At 36.0% G+C, this 23,180-nt stretch overlaps 1 protein-coding gene across 6 annotated transcripts in view; it reads right to left on the bottom strand.

The window, feature by feature from the left end:
* Positions 1-23,180, bottom strand: part of LOC145242387 (androglobin-like) — a 337,568-nt gene that overhangs the window by 279,240 nt on the left and 35,148 nt on the right. For all 6 annotated transcript variants that reach the window (XM_080105409.1, XM_080105408.1, XM_080105404.1 and 3 more), the window contains exons 3-6: positions 17,414-17,495; positions 15,702-15,749; positions 8,046-8,141; positions 6,300-6,377 (exon numbers count right to left, since the gene is read on the bottom strand). In XM_080105409.1, coding sequence (XP_079961535.1) covers positions 6,300-6,377; positions 8,046-8,141; positions 15,702-15,749; positions 17,414-17,495 — 304 coding nt within the window. The remainder of the gene's footprint in view (positions 1-6,299; positions 6,378-8,045; positions 8,142-15,701; positions 15,750-17,413; positions 17,496-23,180) is intronic.

The following is a 23,180-nucleotide window of genomic DNA, read 5'->3' on the forward strand; positions in this document are numbered from 1 at the left end:
GCTCCGCATCTGTAGTTGAATCGCTAACTTCCAGCCCCTAATCCCTCACATGCAAACTGTTTTAATAACCATCACTAAACATCTATACATTTCTACCTCTAAGGCATGCATTACAGCTCATTCCTATCCAGTAAGGGACTTAACAGCCTATGCACACAAAGGCAGGTACTTAACAGCCAAAGTACCCAGAAACAAAGCGATATGCACTACACAACTGTCTCGAGTTTTGCAACGATTAATTACGATATTGAAACGACACTCCTTGTTATGCAAAACGCCCCATGACTCTTACTAAAAAATACCTACAACTCCAACTCTATTCGCACCTACTGAAAACCTGCCCATATATATCTATTCACCTAATTACGCATGACTCAATACTTGCTGTCTTATCCATGCTATATTGCACTTACATCTTAACCCTCCTATCATCTAAAATAGCTCGGGCACAACTCGTAGCTCAATTCTTAATACCTACTCATACTGTAACACTATACTAGACCTAAGCTAACATTAATACAATAAAAAAAAAGGGTACGACTAAAATCACATTATCTCCTCCCTAACAAGCCCTCTTACAAACATAGACGCTTACACTGCATGAACTTCACCCACCCCCTTTATCCATTAACAAGTAAATAGCATGTCCCTAAATCACTTTGAGGAGTGTAACTAATCAGTAGATATAATCCCCAACAAACTAACCCAGTAACACTAACAACGCGGGGTCGCAGAAATACCTGGATTAGAACCTAGGCGCGGAGAAAACCCTCTCAGGGCTGACGGACCCAGTAGATCTTCCCAGATCATCCGTCTAGGAGAAGGAAAACTCTGAAACTAAACCAAAGGGGAGAGAGGCCTCTTCAGTCTTGGATGACAACCTTCCTAGAGCTGATGACTCAAACAAATTCACCGGTTTGCAAACCTAAATTGCTTAAGGAGTAGATAGGCTCTGTCTATCGCCCGGCTTCCATACTCCTTCTTTGCCTATTAGACAAGCGCAGAGACACTATCTCAGTGATTCGACAGAAACACCCAGCGGTAGATCTTGTTTCCTGGCTAGGGCAATGAACGCCGTTCTTCCCCATTCCCAGCATGCCCCACCCCTAAAACTGAACATTTGGGAGTGCTTGAGTATAAGATATGCCTGAGCAGTTAGATTGGGTTGACCTTCTCCTAAAGGGTTGAGGGTACCGGATTGACAGTTCCTGGCTGCTGTTCCCGACTGGTAGTACAGGAGCCCTAACTCTTTGGTAGCGCTTAGAGCGGCTGCTCCATCAACAGTTGAATAATATCGGGTTGTTTGCAGTGCCATGACGCGCATGGAAAGGGACCCTGCACTCATCCCCGGTGGGCTTTCCTGAGGCCACAATCCTAATTGGAGAAAGGTCAGCTGATGGTCTACTTGTGATGCATGTCTGAAGCTCCGCATAACCTCTTGCTTAGCTCCCCCTTACCGAAACTCTTAAAAAAAAATATGACGACAGTACAATCTAAAAATAAGCTTAAACCAGGATTAGGGACAAACAAATTCAACTTGCCTCCTCCCTTGAGGCTCTCATTCACAAATATCCGTGGGCTTAGAACTAACTTAGCTGATGTTGAAGCATTTCTCTTAACAAATACCCCGGATATCTTAGCACTAAGTGAGACTAACCTACACTCCTCCATTCCCTCTAACCACTTTAACATGCCTGGATATCTCCCACTCTGCCGTAAGGACTCTGACAGACATATGCACGGACTTGGAGTTTACATTCGTAATACCCTTCCCTTGACTAGAGAAACAAACCTAGAAACAGATGATCAAGCCTTTATGTGCTTTAGACTAAACGTGCAACACAGTATTAGCTACTATTATTTTCTCTACCGCTCTCCCTCGACTCAGGACTGCTCCATAATAAACAAAGTATCTGACAGCATAGACACGGCACTGTCCCTCGACACTAGCGCACAAATACATGTGTTTGGTGACTTTAATGTCCACCATAAAAACTGGCTTGGATTCTCTGCTCACACAGATGCAGCGGGCAGCACAACCCATAGCTTCGCTATATCTCACTCCCTATCACAAATTGTTACGTTTCCAACCCGTTTCCCTGACCAGGAAGAACAACACGCATCACTTCTAGATCTGTTTTTGACCACAGTTCCCGATGACTGCATAGCGAAGGCCCACAGCCCACTCGGGAACGCTGATCATGCAGTGATAATGGTTGAAATCGCCCTAAACTCTAGACCCAAAACTGAAGAGCCAGTGCTCAAAACAACGAGATATTATAATAAGGCTGACTGGGAAGCCATCAGGGAACTAATTAGAGATGCTCCATGGAAAAATATTTTCTCTCTCCCTGCTGAACAGTGTGCAAACGAGACCACTGACTGGTTCAAAACTGCAATCGAAGCGCATGTTCCCATGCGGAAATTTTATAGTAAGCCCCACTCTCCCCAATGGTTTACGTCGACTTGTGCAACTGCCATTACTCAAAAGCAGCATGCATACCGTAGGTTTAACCGACATAAGTCCAGTTCAAACAGACTGAAGTATATAGAAGCTAGAAATAACGTTAAGAAAGAAATAGCGACAGCTAAGAGCGAATTTACGGAAACCACTAAAAAGCGCATCGAAGCACAAAAACTAGGAACTCGAGACTTCTGGAAAATCTACAACAGTGTAGTAAATAATGGGCAATCGACAATTCCCCCACTAACCAACAATCACGAGGTTGTCTCCTCAGCAACCGACAAGGCTAACATGCTTGCCAGTCGGTTTGCCTCAAACTCCACACTGGACCCTTCCAACCACCCCCTACCTGACTTTCCTATGCGGACAGACGCCACACTAGACGATCTGAAAACCACCCCTGCTCAGGTGCATGCTATCATAAAAAACCTTGACACCTCAAAAGCATGTGGACCCGATCTTATCCCAGCTGTGCTATTAAAAAAGTGCTCAGCCGAAGTAGCTCCAGTTCTCTCCAAACTCTACAACAAATGTCTTAATGAAGCTTGCTTTCCGGGCTGTTGGAAAACTGCTTCTGTTGTACCAGTATTCAAGAATTCTGGTGAAAGGACAGACCCATCAAATTATCGCCCCATTAGCCTCCTTCCACTTTTTGCCAAAATATTTGAGACCATAATTAACCACGCTCTAATCCATCATCTTACAGATGCTAAACTACTGACTGACAAACAATATGGATTTAGACAAGCCCGTTCCACAGCAGACATCCTCACCGTGATCTCTGAACGTATATACCAATCACTGGACAAAGCGGGGGAAGGCAGAGCGGTAGCTCTAGATATATCTAAGGCTTTTGACAGGGTATGGCATGAGGGTCTCCTCAGTAAAATCAGATCATACGGTATCACTGGTAGAATACTTAACATAATTAAATCCTTCTTAGATAAGAGAAAAATCCAGGTAGTCCTCGACGGTCGCACATCTAAACAATATGATATAAATGCGGGAGTGCCCCAGGGTTCTATCCTTGGACCTCTATTGTTCCTGATATTCATAAATGACCTCCCCGACAACATTGCCTCTGAGATGGGTATATATGCTGATGACACTACACTCTATGGCAGACACGACAGGAAGACGAATGAACACATTTCTAAAGAAATGGCAGAAACACTAGAGGAAGACCTCCAATCTGTAGTGGAATGGGGACAAAAGTGGTTGGTCGCGTTCAATGCTGCCAAGACTAAACTAGTTTCATTCAATAATTACAAGAAACCCTCTCTACCACCAATAGCAATGGCCAACGACTCTTTATCTGAGAGTCCATCTTTCAAGCTCCTTGGCCTAACGTTCACAGGAAACATGAGTTGGAACAATTACATTGAAGGCATTGCCAGGGCCGCTGCAAGAAAGGTGGGCTCTCTCTACCGTGCTAGAAAACTACTAACACCCGAAAGTATCCTGTACCTCTATAAGGCCACCATTCGCCCATGTATGGAGTATTGCTGCCACATCTGGGCTGGTGCATCTGCTACTAGTCTCTCGCTCCTTGACAAGGTTCAAAAGAGAGTCGCAAATCTGATAGGCCCTGAACTGGCATCTAAGCTTCAGCCTCTGTCCCATCGACGAAATGTTGCATCCCTCTGCCTGTTCTACAAGTATTTTAGTGGTGAATGCTCTGATGAACTGCAATCACTTGTGCCCCCACGACGCGAGCACCCTCGACAAACCCGACAGGCTACTAGATCCCACCCCCACACTGTAGAGGTCCCTAGATGTAAAAGATCTTTTTACTCTAATAGTTTCTTCCCCAGAACCGCAAGACTCTGGAACTCCATTCCAGGTCCCTGCTTCCCCAACAATACTGACGTGCAGAAGTTCAAGTGTAACGTGAACCGACACCTTGCTGCCCAAATCCCTACATAGTACCCCAGTAGTTGTTGCCCCTGATAGTAGCCCCCTACACCAAAGTGGCAATTTGCCTTGTTTGGGGTGAAAATGTAATAAAAAAAAAAAAAAAAAAAAAAAAAAAAAAAAAAAAAAAAAACAAGGCACGGTGCCACTTTGATGTAGGGGCTACTATAATATCTGGGACATGATTGCAGGGATACTATGCAGAGAGTTGAGCAATAAGATGTTTGTTTACATTACACTTGAACTTCTGCATGTTAGTACAGTTGGTGAAGCAGGAACCTGGAAGGGAATTCCAAAGTCTATCAGTTCTGTGGAAGAAACTGTTAGAGTAGAATGCTTTCTGGCATCCGGAGATCTCTACTGTGTTAGAGTGAAATTTTGTTGCTTGTCGGGTTTGTCCGGTGGGGGGGGGGTATTTACATCGAGGGGGTATAAGGGCTTGTAGTTCGTTGGAGCATATACAATTAAAATGCTTGTAGAACACGCAGAACAGGCAGAGGGATGCAACATTTCATCATTAGGGCAGTGGCTGAAGCCTAGCTGACAGTTCAGGAATTATAAGGTTAGTGACTCTCTTTTGGACTCTGTCCAAGAGTGAGAAACTAGTAAATGCACCAGCCCAAATGTGACAACAATACTCCGTACATGGGCAAATGGTGGCCTGGTAGAGGTATAGGATACTTTCAGGTGTAACTTCCTAACAGGGTAGAGAGAGCCCACTTTCCTCTAAGCAGCTGTGGCAATGCTCTCGATGTATCTGTTCCAACTCATGTTCTCTGTGAACATTAAACCAAGGAGTTAGAATAAAGTACTTTCAGGTAATGTATCATTAGCCATAGTTATTGGTGGATGAGAAGGTTTCTTGTAATTATTAAAGGACATGAGCTTAGTCTTGGCACCATTTTTGTCCATTTTTGTCCCCATTCCACTACAAACTGAAGGTCTTCCTCTAGGGTTTCCGCTATTGCCTTAGATATGTGTTCATTAGTTTTCCCCTCGTGCCTGCTATAGAGCATGGTGTCATCAGCAAATATCCCCATCTCAGAGACAATTTTATCAGGGAGCTCATGTATGAATATCAATAATAATTAAGGTCCAAGGATCAACCCTTGAGATACATCCACATTTATATCATATTGTTTTGGCATACATCCATTGAGGACAACCTGGATTCTTCTCCTACTTAAGAAAGATTTAATTAAGTTAAGTATTTATCCAGTAATACCATATGATCTGATTTTCCTGAGAAGACCCTCATACAATACTCTGTTAAAAGCCTTAGCTATATCTAGAGCTACTACCCTACCTTCCCCTGCTTTATCCAGTGCATGGTAAATTTATTCAGAGGTTACAGTTAGGATAGCTGCAGTAGAATGGGTTTGCCTAAATCCATATTGTTGGTCAGACAGACATTTAGTAACTGTAAGGTGGTGGACTAGAGCTGGATTAATTATGGACAAATATTTTGGCAAAGAGAGGGAGGTGGCTAATGGAGTGAGAATTTAATAGTTCAGTTTTTTCACCAGAATTCTTGTAAACTGGTATAAAAGAAGCAGTTTTCTAGCAGTCAGGAAAACAAGATTTGTTAAGGCATTTGTTGAAAAGTTTGGAGAGAACTGGAGCAAGCTTAACGAAGCATTTATTTAATAGTACAGTCGGGATGAGATCATTCAGATTCTTTTGAGATGTGTAGATTTTTTATGATATCATGCACTTCAGATCATCTAATGTGGTTTCTGCTGCAAAGGGATGGGAATTATTTGAATTTTTACCAGAAAACTTTTAAATGTTAACAATTAGATAATTTTTATTCATATTGTTTTATATAATGCACCGGTAATCATCTTTTTACTCTTATAGTATAATCTTGTCAGACATAAAATCAGTTAGAAAAAGACTAAAAAATTATATTGATTCTTACCTCACTGTCGTGAAGATGTTCATTAGGTGTGATCAAATCAAAGGTGTTCAAACAGTTTAAATCAACAACAACCAGATTCTATGAAAAAAAAAAAAAAGAAAAAGGTACCATTTCATACGTGTAAAAATAGAAAGTGCGTAGAAAGGCTGGAATTCATTAAAGTCACCATATTTTCATAATTTGAAGGAAATTTTGTAAAATATAAAGGAAATAGAGAGCATTTACAAAAAGAGGAAAAATGATTAACCTCATCACTTATTTCATCACTTCAATAACCATTTCACAATAGTCAAGTGGTAATGTTGTATTTGCACTTACCGGTGTGTGTGCATAAAACTTTTATACAAGTGTGTCATCATCAAATCCATTTTCTTACTTGTTTGTGGATACAAAACAATTCAGATGCAGATATTTTAAAGAGAAAACCAATCACAGAAAAAAACAGAAGAACTGGTCACTTTTGAATGTTTGATAGAAAGACAGACATGTAAATAGATAACTTGTTCCACTACACCTAGCCACACTGTGCATAAAATGACCATGGATTTTGAAGTACAGGTTTGATTCAATCTACTGAGTTTCATTTTTGCTTTGTAAAGTTTCTGTTCCCGTCCCATATAATAATATGCTAAGGCAATTTCATGGTTGTATGTACGTCTTCATACTCTTTTGTTAAAGATGGGATTGCTTAATCACTGAAGATGCTATACAACAAGAGTAATTTTTTAAATCTTATTTGATGTTGCTGTGTTGAATGTGAAACTCAAACTAAAATACATTTTATTGGCTTTTGGAATAGGATCAAATTGTAGTATCTGTTCCATTGAAGGACAATATTGTGGAATTCACATATGTGCTGAATGTCCAGAGAATGGAATTATATCAAAAACTTTTTTAAGCATTTTAGAGAAAGCGAGAGAGAGAGAGAGAGAGAGAGAGAGAGAGAGAGAGAGAGAGAGAGAGAGAGAGAGAGAGTTCTATTATTATAATATGTAACACCATTAACCAGAATACTTAGATAAGTATTTTTCACTTTGAACAAAGGTGGTACAATAATGTTGTGGAGTCTGCATTTGTGCAGGATCTCCATAGAATATCTTCAATATAGCAACAATATACAAAAGAGGAAGAATACAACTGTGGAATTTCTACAGGTCCTACCAGCAGTTAATCATTATGCACTCATTTTGCCATGTAAAAAATTGTATCCTTTAAAAAACAGTATTACTCTAAAAATATATTGTTAATTTATGTTAAATTATATATATGCTAAATTTTAAACGATCCATTATTTTCTTTATAATAACTATATAAATCTATGACATTAAACCGAATATGATGATAATAATGATTATCATCATATTCAGTTTAATGTCCATTTTTACATGTTGGCATGTGTTGGATGGCTTTTAGAAAATTTATCTTTAGTCAAGTTTCTTTAGGTTTCCTTAATTGAGATAAGATCTTTATGCCAATCAAGTGAGCTGAATGGAACCAGCATTTTGTTATCAGACACAAACTCTACATGATCGCCCACCAAGCCCAGAAGCGCTTCATCTGGTTACTCATAAAATCAATTTATTTTTTGGAGAGCATATTTTCATTTTGTCAGAGTACATCATATAGATTTTTCTTCATTTTTGTTTTTTAATATAAGTGAAATTCTGGACAAACACCAAAGAGTTTATTGTTGACCTAATATAGATACACATGTCTAAAGACAGTTTGCTGCCTAAATAAACTTACCTTATTTACAGACATTTCATGAGGCCTTTTCCATGTATCAACAGTCATGGATGGAGGCATCTCGATCTTTCCATCTGGGTCTTCAAAATTCAAACTCTTTAAATAAATTGAATAACATTGATAATTAATTGTACAAGCAAACATATGCATTCTCTAAACACAAATATTTTATATTTTGTGAATTAATTCATAAACGGTTATAAGTTGTGGGAAAATGATTTGCCCAGTTTATCAGGGTATTTGACCGTGACAAATCTCTATAGATTAATTTTAGCGATGTGATTCTTCCTCATTCCATAGGTTTTATGAATAATATCACTATTCTCATCCTTTCCAAAACAGCTGCAAATACCCTTGGCCATTTGGCTAGGAGCAAAGTTTAGTATCTGTTCTGATGCAACACTTCATCTTTTCTGTCATTGATCAGTGGAGAAATTCTTATAGACTAAGACAATTTTCATTTTTGTTCAAGTCCAGAGTACCCCTTTTTTGAGGAGCTGGATTTTTCCCCACATTAATAACCAACATTGTGTCTAACTCTGTCCTTGGGGAGGAAGGTGAAACAAATAAATAGAGACCCTTCTCCAACAATACCACATGCTATTTACATAGAGTAGAATGAAGACTAAGCTTATCATTAGTTGAGAGGGGCAGTTTGTCTATGTGAAGTGCTTCAAAATTGGAAGTGACATTATTCTAACAGTCAAGGAAAATCCAGTAAAAAAAACTTTGGCTGTTTTTATACAATCCTGCTGATAGATATCGATGAGGCTGAATAGCCATAAAAAACTTGTATCCATACACAAAGCTAGTTCACCATGCCCTAAATACTGGCTGACCAAGCACAGTGATCTAAGGCTGCTTCTGTTATAAGTGTAAGTCATTTGTGTTTCCCGCAACAGACCCTGTAAAGGTGAGGGTCTAGAATTAGTTCAGTATCCTTCTTCACCATCCTGAGCCAGATTTTGAAATGGCCAATATGACATTTCTTCCAGCCTGGCAATGGTGCTGGTAGTGCTGGGTCAATAACTTAATGGATGAAGTTACTTGGGTGTTCTCAAAAGGTGTGGCCAAACCAACAAGGGTTTCTGTCAAGGAGAGGTTTTTAGAGAGAGTGAATCTTCCAGTGAGTGTGAATTGTACCGTTGGAAATAAACTATTGGCAGCAGACATAGAAGATGTGACGTAGGCAGTGATGGTGATATAATTCCCGTTTGTGTAGGTCACTTTCCCACATAGGCCAAGTCTTGCAGCCATAAAAGAGAATGGTGCAAACAAGGGCCCAGTAGATTCTGACTTTGGTGTTTAGTCTTATTTTTTTCAAAACCAGAGCCACGATCAAAGTTGACAGAAAGCAGTGCGAGTATTGCTGATGCTGTTGAGGATGTCTTCCTCCCCTTGACCTGTTGTGGTGATGATGGAGCCAAGATTTTTTAACCAATCAACATTTTCAAGAGTTTCTATGTTGAAGACAACCAGTTGTTTTTCATTTGGAAGAAGACCTACCATCAATCTCTGTTTTATTGGTGTTCATCTTCATGCCAATCTTTGAAGCATAAGATTGTATCTTGTCAATGGCTGATTAAATGTCTCAATATGGTGATATCATCAATGTAGTCCAAATCCAATATTTACTGTTACACCTTAAAATTGGCTAGGGCATGTGATCTCATCAATGTAAGCAAGAGAATGCATCCTTGTCAGACACCAGAGTGAATGTCAAAAAAGCATAACTCCTGGCAATACACATGAACTTTAATGCAAGTGGAGAGGCTTTGATTAGGTCTAACAGTTTTGAGAGTATGACCTTCCAAAGAGCTCCACAGTCAACAGTCAAATGCAGCAGTAAAATCAATGAAGCAGAAGTCTATTGCTAGTAGCTTCAGCGATGTTTAAGTATTCTTCAGAGTGAAAACCTGGTCAGTATAGTTTCACCATTCGTTTGGCCTTGTTTGTGTGTCTCTTTGTTTTTAAAACTGCTTCAACAGAATAGTCGCAAAGATTTTTGCATTGATATTGATAAGGTTGATACAGCAATAATTACTACAATAGCATTTATCACCTTCCTCCAGTCTTGAGGAAGTTGTTTGGTTTCCCAAACATGGATGAAGAGTTGATGGAGGATTAAGACTAATGCATTTGAAGAATTTTTGAAGATTTCAGATAAAAGGCCATCTTCTCTGGCCATTTTAATGTTTTTTAGTTTTTTGATAGCATTCAAGATTTGTGTGTGTGTTGGGGGGGGGGGGCAAGTGATGTTATAAACCAGAGAAGAAACAGTTGGAATCTGAAGGGTTTTACTGATATGGTTAAACAACAAAACAAAGTGATCAATCCAATGTTGGAAGTGCTCATCAAAATTTCTGATAGGCTCGCCTTGTTCATTGAAAATAACTGTTGTCTCTGAACTGTTTCGTTATAGATCAAAGAATACTGCACAGTTTTCTGGTATCATTAACTGATGAGGTTTGCTCCATGTTTTCAACAAATTTCTGCCAGTAAATGTTGAAATCTGCTCTCGCACCGCAGGCAATTCCATGACAGAGTTGACAGAAGTCATTGGAGCAGAAAAATTGAGCTTGTTTTGTTTGGTTTGAGAGCTCAATTATACGGCCTGATATCCAATCTTTGACACATTTTTTGGTAGTGTCAAGAGTCTAATGTGTTACTTTGTAGGCATTCCTTTTGAAAGATTGCCACAAGTCCTCAACATTTGTGTCGGTTGATTGAAGACTGCTGAAACGGTTGGATAGATGGATTTGAAAAGAGTTTCGAATAGCTTCATACTTGAGCCATGATACATCATATTTCAGCAGTTGATGGGTTTTCTTATTCACCTTTAATCATAGTTTTAGTTTGCTCCCTATCTTCTTTTGTCTTTGTAAAGACTTAAATGAATGTATAAGATTATGCTCTTTCACATTTAGCAGTCTCAGCAACATAGTAAGAAGTACCTGTGTAAAGTTTATACATTAATGCTCGAAATCTGAAACTCTTATATCTTTATTAAAGGATGAGTTCAAGGTTGGGAAGATATACTTTCAAATGATGATGCAAGATTCAGCTGATGAGTTTATCAAAAAGGCATATCCAGATATCAAATCTGACACAAAGTAGTGAGGCAAAGTGGTCATACAAATGCAGTACTGAATCTGCAAGCCAAAGACATCAATTTAATCAAGCTGGATTGAGCAGCATGACCTACAAGTTCTTCTCCAACATGAGCCCAATAGAGAAACAGTGATTGAGGAAGTCACGATGTTTTAACAGCTACTGCTGTTACTCAATCCAAACAATGTATATGAAAAACACAAAATGATATGAAACCAATCAAACTATCATGAAATCTTTTGATTGGAATGAAGCCATTAGCAATATAAATCCATTCTTTGAACTAAATATGATGTTTTACTAAATGCAGCTAACCTTAAACTGCTGAAACATGCAGATACAGATTTGTGTTTATCACATAAACAAAATCAAGGCTCTTTGTATGATATTCTTTCATCATGATGACAATCAGTTTAGATGTATACATGACATTTCGGAGGTGTTCATGAATGAATAAGAACACAATGTGACTCAGTAAAATGTCTGTGACAGCTGAGGAACTTAAGATCCAGTTTTACAAGGAATGTGAATGCCTTATAAAGAACAAAGTCAAATAATATGAAGCTGAGGAATGAAGCCAAAAATTAGAATGCATCCATGGATTTAATGACATGCTAAAGTAGATAAGCATCCTAATATTGTAAGATAGTTGAACTCAAATAAAAGTGTCTTTTTAATAGAGCTGACTGGGTAGAGAACAGAGAGGAAGTGCAGAAATAGAAGAAAATCCAATATGAATAACTGCATACCAACTGCATTTAAAAAGACTCAAATAGCATTTAAGTTGGCAAAGCAAACTTTTCTTCTGACTAGCCAATACTTATTTGTGTCCTGCATTATTGGCTATATGATAACATTTATTTAAAAAAATTATTTATTCCAGCCCAAAATAACTGCTAATATTATTGTTTTGCTATTTCTAATCAAATCAGAATGCGCATTGATATAACCATTCTCATGACATTTTCTAAGACTTGCTACTTCCATTTTGGCTCATTATAAATTGGAAACATGTATTTTGTTTGTGACAACTGTTATATAGTTGTCCGAGCAGAAGAGTAAATTATCTGTTATTTGTCTATCTATCAGTTTATCTAATCATCATTGTAACTATCTATCTATCTATCTATCTATCTATCTATATGGCAAAGTAAACAAGATGTGAAGCTATGTTTTGATGGGTTATCATGTCAAACTTGGTGACCTCGTCAAATTTGCAGTGGAAGGTGTCTGAACAGGTGACTGGTAAGATGTGTCATCTGTCACATGTTTTGGTTTGCTGGAACAAAGTTTTGAGTTGGATTGAAGACGTCAAAGGAAGAAGATGATCTGAAAGGGGTCTCCTCGTAAAGGGGGAAAGGTCTCAAATGTGAGATGTAAAACTAACCCCAAGCCAAGATTGTCGATCACTCCTCTGCTATGACGACTACCTGGGAAAAATAAAGAAATATGTACATAAAAATATACAGCATCTTGGTCTGTCTTAAAAAGGTTTTGTTTACACAGAATCCCTCTCCCCAAGACGGTTGAAGATCTTCCAAAGAAACAATGGCAGAACAGGTATGTCCTATGTATATATGTTTATGTAATTATGTTAACACATACACATCAACACACCTAGATAGACTAATCACAGGCCATAAAATAGACTGTTACACACACACACACACACATATATATAAGAAAACAGATGGTCCAAATAGTATAGAATCAACAAACATTTAGTGATACGTATATACATTCAATTCCATCGCAAACCCAAGCAGATCACAAAGACAAGTATATACACATGTACGTTTTAATTAGCAAAATATATACCTTTTTTGATACTATGCTATATAACACAACATCACTAGAAGATTGACAGAGAACTAACAGACTCTTTCTATCCAGTTTTTGGTTTTTAGCAAAGTTTCTTTCTCTTAGATGAATTACTTTTACCCCGGCTAAGGAGTTTCATTTACTCTCTGTATAGTAATCATTTTTAAATAATCATCTAAAAATAAAAATCAGCAAAGAGGATAACTCATTTTAAATTGAAGAATATAATAGTTGTCTACCTTATAACTAAAATTTTCTGTATAAGTTAAAAAAAAAATCTTCAAACAAAAAATAAAATGACTTCATTGCATCCTGGACAATGCCTGGTAAGTATAACATGGAAATATATATATATACTAGCAGACTGCGTGGGATGGCTCAATTGTAAAATACGCTTAAATGATATTTTGGTTAATGCAGATTTTATATTTATTATTATATTGCACCCAATATATAGTATATAGTAATGATTTAAAAATTAAAAAAAAAATGACTTGTGTGCCACCACAGAGAATCAAAACCAAAACGTTTAACTTACGATTTACTTTTCTTTTGACGTTAATGCTTGAGCTATGAAGACATGTTGCTGCAAGGCTAAAAATTAAAACATAAACCAATAGCTATTATGTTATGCATGCATATTCATAATGCCATTGTTTGACCTTCACCTGGAAAATTTCATTTTTTTTTTTAAATTTTCACACTTTTCAACCGATTTTCCCAGGCTAAAACCCAAATATAAATTTGCACATGGGTTCAAATACCCTATATATGAAGTTTCATGTTTATAGACCAATAACTGACAGAGGAGTTTGGTAGGTAAATTTTTTTAAACACATTCATATATGCATACATAAATATATATAGAAAGAGGTTTGTGTTTACTATAATCTTTTTACGCAAATATTACACAAGTATAAATCATGTAGAATATCTGCATGAATATAATTACACCTAACAATTAACTGAAGATGATCATCCCATAAGAAAACAACAAAACTAATAGGGAATTAATTAAAATGAATGTTTAAAAGAATATGTAAATTAGCTAGATCTTTAGCTAGTGAATGCAATTCCACAACCCATATATAACAAAGTTGTATTTTCTTTTCAATAAATAGAAAAAAGGGTTTTTAATATGAATATCAATACACACACAAATAAAAATTTATAGGAGTATATATATATATACATATATATATGGCAAGATATGACTGTATATGACATAAAGAATAATAAAAAAAATATAATTTGCTCTCTTTGATTGAACACAATCAATGACCCCTGTTGAAATACAATTCTTAATTTTTAGATATCTTTCTATCTGGAATAAATATATATATATATATATATATATATATATATATATATATACTAGCAATTCAGTCCGGCTTTGCTCAGGCCCTATGTACTGTTCATAACTTGTCCTTTATGAAAGATTTCAAATGTTTAGACCAAAATTTGTCTGAGTAATTTTGTAGAGACTGCAGAGATAACATTTTTTTACTTTGACTCCAATTTTGACCCCTTAACATTTATTGTTTTGGGCTCAAATCAAATTAAGAAGTTTGATCCATGTCCAAGTAACCTACATTTAAAATTTCAAGTGTTTAGACCAAAAATTAGCGGAGGAGTTTGGTAGAGTTTTCAAAGGTCAAATCATTGAACTTTGACCCTTTGACATCCAAATTTCTTGCCGAAAAATGATTAAAAAGATTTTCCCAAATCTCAATACTCCTTATGTCAAATCTCGAGTCCCTAGACAGAAAATTGACAAAGTAATTTTGTAGGGAAATAGACACACACACACACACACACACACACACACACACACACAGACATTTTCACTTTTATATATATACTAGCAGTTCCGTCTGGCTTTGCTCGGGCCCTATGTACTGTTCATAAATTTATGTGCATATGTATATATTAAAAAGTGTGAATATGTACGGTAATGTCCTTTTATATAATAGGTTCCTTAACTACCATAGAGAAAAGTTGGTAGAGATCGCAGACATCAAATTTTTTAAAACTTTGACTCCAATTTTGATCCCTTAACATTTATTGATTTGGGCTAAAATTCATTTAAAATGTTTGACCCATGTCCAAGTAACCTACAAAAATTTCAAGTGTTTAGACCAAAAAATTGGTGAAGGAGTTTGGTAGAGTCTGCAACGGTCAATTCTGTAAACTTTTACCTCTTGTCAACCAATTTTTTGCCCAAAAACTGATTAAAAAGCTTGCTGCATGTCTGAATACCCTTTATGTAAAATTTCAAATGTTTAGACCCAAAATTAGGTTAATAGTTTGCTAGAGACTGCAAAGGTAAAATCTTTTGAACTTTGACCCCTTAGAAGCCAAATTTTCAGCAAAAGAAACAATTAAAAATCTTGCCCTATGTCTAAATACACTTTATGTAAAATTTCAAATGTTTAGACCAAAAATTGGCTGAATAATTTAGTAGAAACCGCAGAGGTCAATTTTGTTTTAACTTTAACACCAATTTTGACCCCTTAACATTTATTGTTTTGGGTTCAAATCATATTATATAGTTAGATCCATGTCCAAGTAACCTACATTTAAATTTTTAAGTGTTTAGACCCAAAACTGGCAGAGGAGTTTGGTTCAGTTCTCAAATCTTGAGTCTGTAGACCAAAAATTGACAGACAGACAGACACACAGACATTTTCACTTTTATATATATAAAAGGAGAGTAATACTTACAACTGGAGCTTTTTGTTTCCCAGTTTCCTTTCCTTTGCTTGATGCATCCTAGAAAGAAAATAAAAATATAATTCTTAAAATTAAGTGCAGATATGATTATCCAGGTGGAAGATGTGATTATCTGATAGGTTGGTTTAGTCATATGATGTAGGAACAGGAGTACATCAGAGTAATGTACTGAGTCTGTTGTTTTTTATTTGTGTCTGAGAAACATTATCTAGTATGTTTCACATGAGTTATCTAGAAAAGATTCTCTATGTTGATGATTTAGTAGTTACTTGTGAAACAATGGAAGACCAACTTGATGGAATGCTGTGGAAAGTAAAGGTCTGCAAGTGAATGTCATCAAAACTAAAGTGATGATCAGTGGTTATAGTGTTGGAAAGCTCTCTAAAAGAGAAAAAGCTTCCCTGCTCAGGTCGTTGAAAAGGGAGCCAGGAACATTTCAATCTTCTGTGGCATATGTAAAAATAGGATACACAAGTGCAGAGGAATTCCTCATAAGTTAAACGAGGAGAACCAGTTTATGTGCAACAAGTGTAAGAGAATGGAAATGGATGCAAACTAAGATGTGGAGAAAGTATAGAATGATGATGAAGCTTTTAAAGTTTTGGAGAAGTTTTATTACCTTGGTGGATACCATTATAGCTCAGGGTAAAGCAGATGTTAGTGTGACTGTAAGAATTAAAAGTGGGTGAAGTAAGTTCATGGAACTGCTGCCATTATCAACTAGTGTGAACAATAAAACTTGTTGCATTTTATCCAGTTTTGATCTGAAATCTCAGTAGGCCATTTTTGAATGGACTAGTGAGATCTAAGAGGGGTTAAAAAGGTTGTGAGTAGTTGATCACAGAGGATGACTGAGATGTCAAAATTAAATGTTCATGTGTCAGATATGTATGTCCATTTTCTGACTCTGCTTAATACTATGTCTGGCTTTTGATTAGATAGCAATTCCACATTTTCTCATCCAATAGTTGATATTTGTTTAATTTATTGTTTTGGAAATATTCCATATATTTTGCCATTTCTTTTCACAAATTGTAAGAATTAGAATTATCTAATTAAAATAACTTTATCACATAGTCTGCAAGTTCAGGATGTTATAGGACTTTGAAAATGACCAAAGTATGTATGTTATGCTAAATGTATTCATAACCATTAGATCGCAACCGCAACTTTGATTTCATTTGAAAATTCATAAACTTCCTGCATAACTAAAAATAATAGTTTTTGCTGGATAATATAGAAGTAAAGCGACCTCTTATTTAGCATCTAATTTATATACATGTTTATGAATACAGTGTAAATAAGCTGGAAAAAGAGTCACTCTTTCTTTAGAGAGTGGTTGAATCAATATAGAGTGAGAGACGTGAGAAATACTTAGACAGTTAAGAGACAGATTAGTGACTTATTAATTATAAATTACGGCTAATTAGAATATTTAAAACAAAATTTTATAAACATAAGTCAATCCCAAAACTCAAGTATATTTTAGCATGCATTTTGTTTTATTATATAGTAAAAATGCCTTAGCAAAACAAATGTTGATTAACTCATTTTTCTATCATCTGAAAAACTAGTAATTAATCAATAGTATTTTGAAGAATTAAATAAAAAATTCAGTATTAAATAGTTGGATATATGGAAGGAAGAGCAAAGGTGTTGATGTCATTAAAAGTCTGTTAAATTATCCATGCCAAATACATTACCCATTTTTCCAAGTCTATGTCTGTGAATTCTGGCCATAGCACAACCTTTGGACGTTTTGTCTCAGTATTGTATAGAGAAGTCCTAAGATTAAAATGGAAAAAATAATTAAAGAAATAAAATATGAATGTTGAATGTAAAAGAAATAAAATATGAATGTTGAATGTAAAAGAGTATATATATATATATATATATATATATATATATATATATATATATATATATATATATATATATACACACTAGCAGGCCGCTCGGCATTACCCAGTCGTAAAATATGCTTAAATATGATATTTTGATTAATGCAGATTTCATATTTATTATTATACTAGCAGGGGTATCCGGCGTTGCCCGGGTGTTTGGAGGCGTGTGTGTGTGTGTGTGTGTGACGTGAGGAGTAAATCAAAACAAAATGGAAAATAAAGAATAAGTGAAGTAATAATCCTGTTCAAATATTATTAACAAAAAAAAAACGATATTAAAACTTCTTAGGAAAAACAAAAACAAAAAAAACAGCGAACCTGATGAAATTTTTTTTTAAAATGAACAAAAAAATGGTATAAATAACCCTGCCTGGGTGTTTGGAAAGGTAAATCAAAACAAAATGGAAAATAAAGAATAAGCGAAGTAATAATCATGTTTAAATGTTGTATTTTTTTAATACAACATTTAAACATGTTAAAACTTCTTTAAAAAATTGGAAAAACAAAAACAAAAGAAACAATGACTTTGATAGAAAACATTTTTTTTTAAAAAGTGAATGTGATGCAAAACGAACGATATTAAAACTTTTTAAAGAAATGGGAAAAACAAAAACAAAAAAACAGCGAATGTGATGGAAAAATAAAAAAAAATGAACGAAAAAATGGCATAAATAACCCTATTTCAAAAGTAAAACTTTCAAAATCGCAAAAAAAAATCTTACATCTTTTTTTTTTTTTTTTTAATTCAATTTTCACCCCAAACAAGGCACAGTGCTACTTTGAAGTAGGGGACTACTATCGGGGACATAATTTGCGGGAGCATTATGAAGGGAGATGAGTAGAAAGATGTTTGTTCACATTACACTTGAACCTCTGCATATCAGTACAGTTGGAAAAGCAGAATACCAGAAGGGAGTTCCAAAGACTTGCAGTTCTGGGGAAGAAACTATTGGAGTAAAAGGCTTTCTTACATCTAGGGATCTCTACTGTAAAGGGGTGGGACTTAGTTGCTTGTCGGGTTTGTCGAGGGTAATCACGTCGAGGAGGTACAAGTGCTTGCAGTTCGTCAGAGCATTCACCATTAAAGTATTTGTAGAACAGGCAGAGGGATGCAACATTTTGTCGATGGGACAGAGGCTGAAGCTTAGATGACAGTTCAGGACAGTTCAGGTTCGTGACTCTCTTTTGAACCCTGTCCAGGAGTGAGAGACAAACAGCAGATGCGCCAGCCCAAATGTGACAACAGTACTCCATACATGGGCGAATGGTGGCCTTATAGAGGTACAGGATACTTTCAGGCTTAAGTAATTTTCTAGCACAGTAGAGAGAGCCTACCTTCTTTGCAGCAGCTTTGGCAATGCTCTCAATGTATATATTCCAGTTCATGTTCCCTGTAAACGTTAGGCCGAGGAGTTTAAAAGAAGTACTTTCAGGCAATATGTTCTTGGCCATTGCTATTGGTGGTAGAGAAGGCTTCTTGTAGGGTTTCAAGCTTAGTCTTGGCAGCATTGAATGTGACCATCCATTTTTGTCCCCATTCCACTACAGATTGGAGGTCATCCTCTAGTGTTTCTGCCATTTCTTTAGATATGTGTTTATTTGTTTTCCCCTCATGCCTGTTATAGAGGGTGGTGTCATCAGCAAATATACTCATCTCCAAAACAATTTTATCAGGGAGGTCATTTATGAATATCAGGAATAATAAAGGTCCAAGGACAGACCTCTGAGGTACTCCCACATTTATATCATATTGTTTAGATGTACGACCGTCGAGGACAACTTGGATTTTTCTCTTACTTAAGAAGAATTTAATTACATTATGTATTCTTCCAGTGATACCATATGATCTGATCTTCCTTAGAAGACCATCATACCATACTCTGTCGAAAGCCTTAGATATATCAAGGACTACCGCTCTACCCTCCACTCTTTTGTCCAGTGAACGGCATATACGTTCACAGATTACAGTTAATATATATGCTGTTGAACAGGCTTGCCTGAATCCATATTGTTTGTCGGTCAGGAGTTTAGCAGCTGTTAGGTGTTGGACTAGGGCTTGATTAACTAAGGACTCAAATATTTTGGCGAAAAGCGAGAGGAGGCTAATGGGGCGATAATTTAGTGGGTCAGTTCTTTCACCAGAATTCTTGAAGACTGGTACTACAGAAGCAGTTTTCCAGCAGTCAGGAAAGCAAGATTCGTTACGGCATTTATTGTAAAGTTTAGAGAGAACTGGAGCAACCTCAGCAGAGCATTTTTTTAATAGCACAGCCGGGATGAGATCTGGTCCACATACTTTTGAGGTGTCTAGGTTTTTTATGATACCATGCACTTGAGAAGGGGTGATTTTCAAATCGTCTAGTGTGGCATCTGTCCACAAAGGAAAGTCAGGGAGGGAGTGGTGTGCCGGGTCCAGTGTGGAGTTTGAGGCAAACTGACTGGCAAGCAGATTAGCCTTATCGATTGCCGTGCAAGCAACCTTATGATTGTTTGATAGTGGGGAAATCGTTGACTGCCCATTATTTACTACACTGTTGAAGATTTTTCAAAAATCACGGGTTCCTAATTTCTGTGCTTCAATGCGTTTTCTGGTGGCTTCAGTGTAATCTGTCTTAGCTGTCGCTATTACTCTCTTACAATTATTTCTAGCTACTATATACTTCTGTCTGCTTGAACTGAACTTATGTTGGTTGAATCTGCAGAACGCATGCTGCCTTTGAGCAATGGCAACTGCACAAGTGGAAGTAAACCAGTGGGGAGACTGGGGCTTGCTATAGAATTTCCGTGTGGGAACATGTGCTTCAATTGCAGTTTTGAACCATTCAGTGGTCTCATTTGCACACTGTTCAGCTGGAAGAGAAAAGATATTTTGCCATGGGACATCTCTGATGAGTTCCCTGATAGCTTCCCAGTCAGCCTTTTTGTAATACCTTGTTGTTTTGAGTAGTGGGTCTTTAGTTTTAGGGCGAGAACTTAGGGTGATTTCTATCATTATCACAGCATGATCAGCATTCCCGAGTGTGCTGTGGGAATTTGTTGTACAATCATCGGGGACTGTTGTCAGAAATAGATCTAGAAGTGAGGCATGTTGATCTTGCTGGTCTGGGAAACATGTCGGAAATGTAACCGTCTGAGATAGGGAATGGGATATAGAGAAGCTATGTGTTGTGCTACGTATGTGTAATTACAGAATTAATAATACACACGGACGAAAAAACGCTTTGGATAATCACAGATTTCAAGGTAGTTCTACTAAAATAGCCATATTTTTTAAACCAAAGCACTTCAAGTCTTCAAATTACTACTGTTTTGTTCGGAAATGAATATACTTTCAAATGAATTAATAAATATGAATGTACATTATATATTTTAAGAGTTTTAAGCAAATAAAGTGATAAAAATGTGAACGTCATAAAATGGCGTTTTCGGTAAGGTTTTGTAATGATCCCCCCCTGTTTTCTAAAGGTCCGTACCGTGATTGTATGAAGAATTTCGTCATGAAATTTGGGAACCAATTAGAAGAGGTGTTAATCTTAATACTGTCAAGTGTCCGAAATATTTTTGACCATTTCTTTTTTTGTCGTGGTAAAAATAAGACTTTAATATGACGAGTATTGAATATTTTGAAAAAAAAATTCTTCGGACACCCAGTAGTAAGTAAATCAATCTTTTTACTATCTTTATCAATTAAAAGTATTATTTTATGTTGAGTAGGACCGCGGTAATTGATAATTTAAAAGGACCTACCCGAAAAAAAAAATGTTTCTATTTCTCGAATTTGGTCAAATGAAGTTAGTATTACTAGCAGCAGCAGCAGCAGCAGCTCCAGCCTGTAGAATCAGCGATAGCACAGTGTATAAACAAACACGCGTTCTTTAATTTTTATTCAAGAACGAATTAAGAAAAACATGAAAATATGAATATAAATGTTCTTATGTTTAATTAGAGCTATTTTGTTATCAGAATAACATTAGTTTAGAACTATTCGGTTTTCAGAATGTATAATAACAACAATCCCAACCAATTCGGCATTATGAATCTGTTGCAATTTCTCACAAATCTCGTCAAATTTAAAAACATGGTTAAAAAACAAAATAAACTTTTGTAGATATATAGCTTGCATGCACTTTTATTCTTTAAATTAGTTTTGAACAACGAATTAAAACAATGTCTTACTGCGAACAGCCACAAATGTTTTTTTTCAAAATCAAAATAAGTATCACAATCTCGTTTATACATAGATTCGAAAAAGTTGTCAAAAAACAAATATATAACAAATAAATGTTATCAAAGGCAAGATAAGTTACTTTTCTACAAAACTGGATATATTTTTTGTGTTTTTATTCAATGTAACATGTTTATTCAGCTCGAAAAACATACAGTGTTTACCGATGTATTGGAAAATTAAAAATGGCGCCCGGCCCGACTCTCTTTGACACGGTAAGTTTGAGAAAAGGAGTTAAAAATAAAAAAAACTATACAAAATACTGTTAAAAACTCACCGAATATATGTCAGCCTATGTCACGGTAACATATATTGAGCGAGTTTCTAGCAGTATTTTGTCTACTTTTTTATTTTTAACTCTTTTCCCCAAACTTACCGTTTCAAGAGAGTCGGGCGCCATTTTAAATTTTCCAAAACATCGGTAAACACTGTTTTCAAGATGAATAAACATGTTACATTAAATAAAAACACTAAAAAATTATCCAGTTAGGTAGAAAAGTAACTTGCTTTTGATAACATTTATTTGTTATATATTTGTTTTTTTGACAACTTTTTCGAATCTATGTGTATAGTAATACAAACCCTCAAAATTTATATCAATATTCTTGAAATTTTAAAAGCAGTTAGAAAACACATCAAACTACAATTAGGAAGCTTTTTATTTCGTTATTTTTTTCTACTTATTAAGCGAAAGATATTTTTACAACCTGCTCCAGCGTAGTATAAACGACCTATGGAATTAACACCTTCAACCTCGAAAATAGAAATCAACAAATTTTTGAACGCTCTCTTTGAAAAAAAGCTCTCTTAACTTCACCTCTAATACAAATTATGTGTGGCAAGTCTCCTCCTAAAACACTCTTTAACCCTAACAATAACACTAAGTTCGAGTGGCAAGCCCCCCAACAAAATACCTCTGTAAGCCACATACAACAAGCATCTAAAACAAACAAACAAAAAATAGATCTTTCCTTAAAGAAAAATACACATAAAAATAAATTGGTTAACTGTCCTAAAATGCTAGAATGGCCAGGAAATGATGAATTATTTTACATTAAATTTTTGTGAAACTAACCGCTCCCCCCTCTAATATTGTTTTTGTTAGCTTTGTCTCTGTCAAGTTTTCAGTATGTTCACACATAATTTTCCTTAGCCCCTACAATTAATTCAAAGTCCGAATGGCAACCCTCCCCATAATCTCATAGCATAGAAACCCTCTTAAAACTACACATAATCATCTTAAAAAAAAAAAAGCATGCATATTTTCCCATAGAAAAAAAAAGTTAACTGCCCTAAAATACTAGAATGACCTGTAATAGGAAATTATTTTACATTCAATTC

Source organism: Euprymna scolopes, chromosome 21 (assembly GCF_053919585.1).
Source record: "Euprymna scolopes isolate OS-2025 chromosome 21, ASM5391958v1, whole genome shotgun sequence".
In the NCBI taxonomy this organism is placed as follows: Eukaryota; Metazoa; Mollusca; class Cephalopoda; order Sepiida; family Sepiolidae; genus Euprymna; species Euprymna scolopes.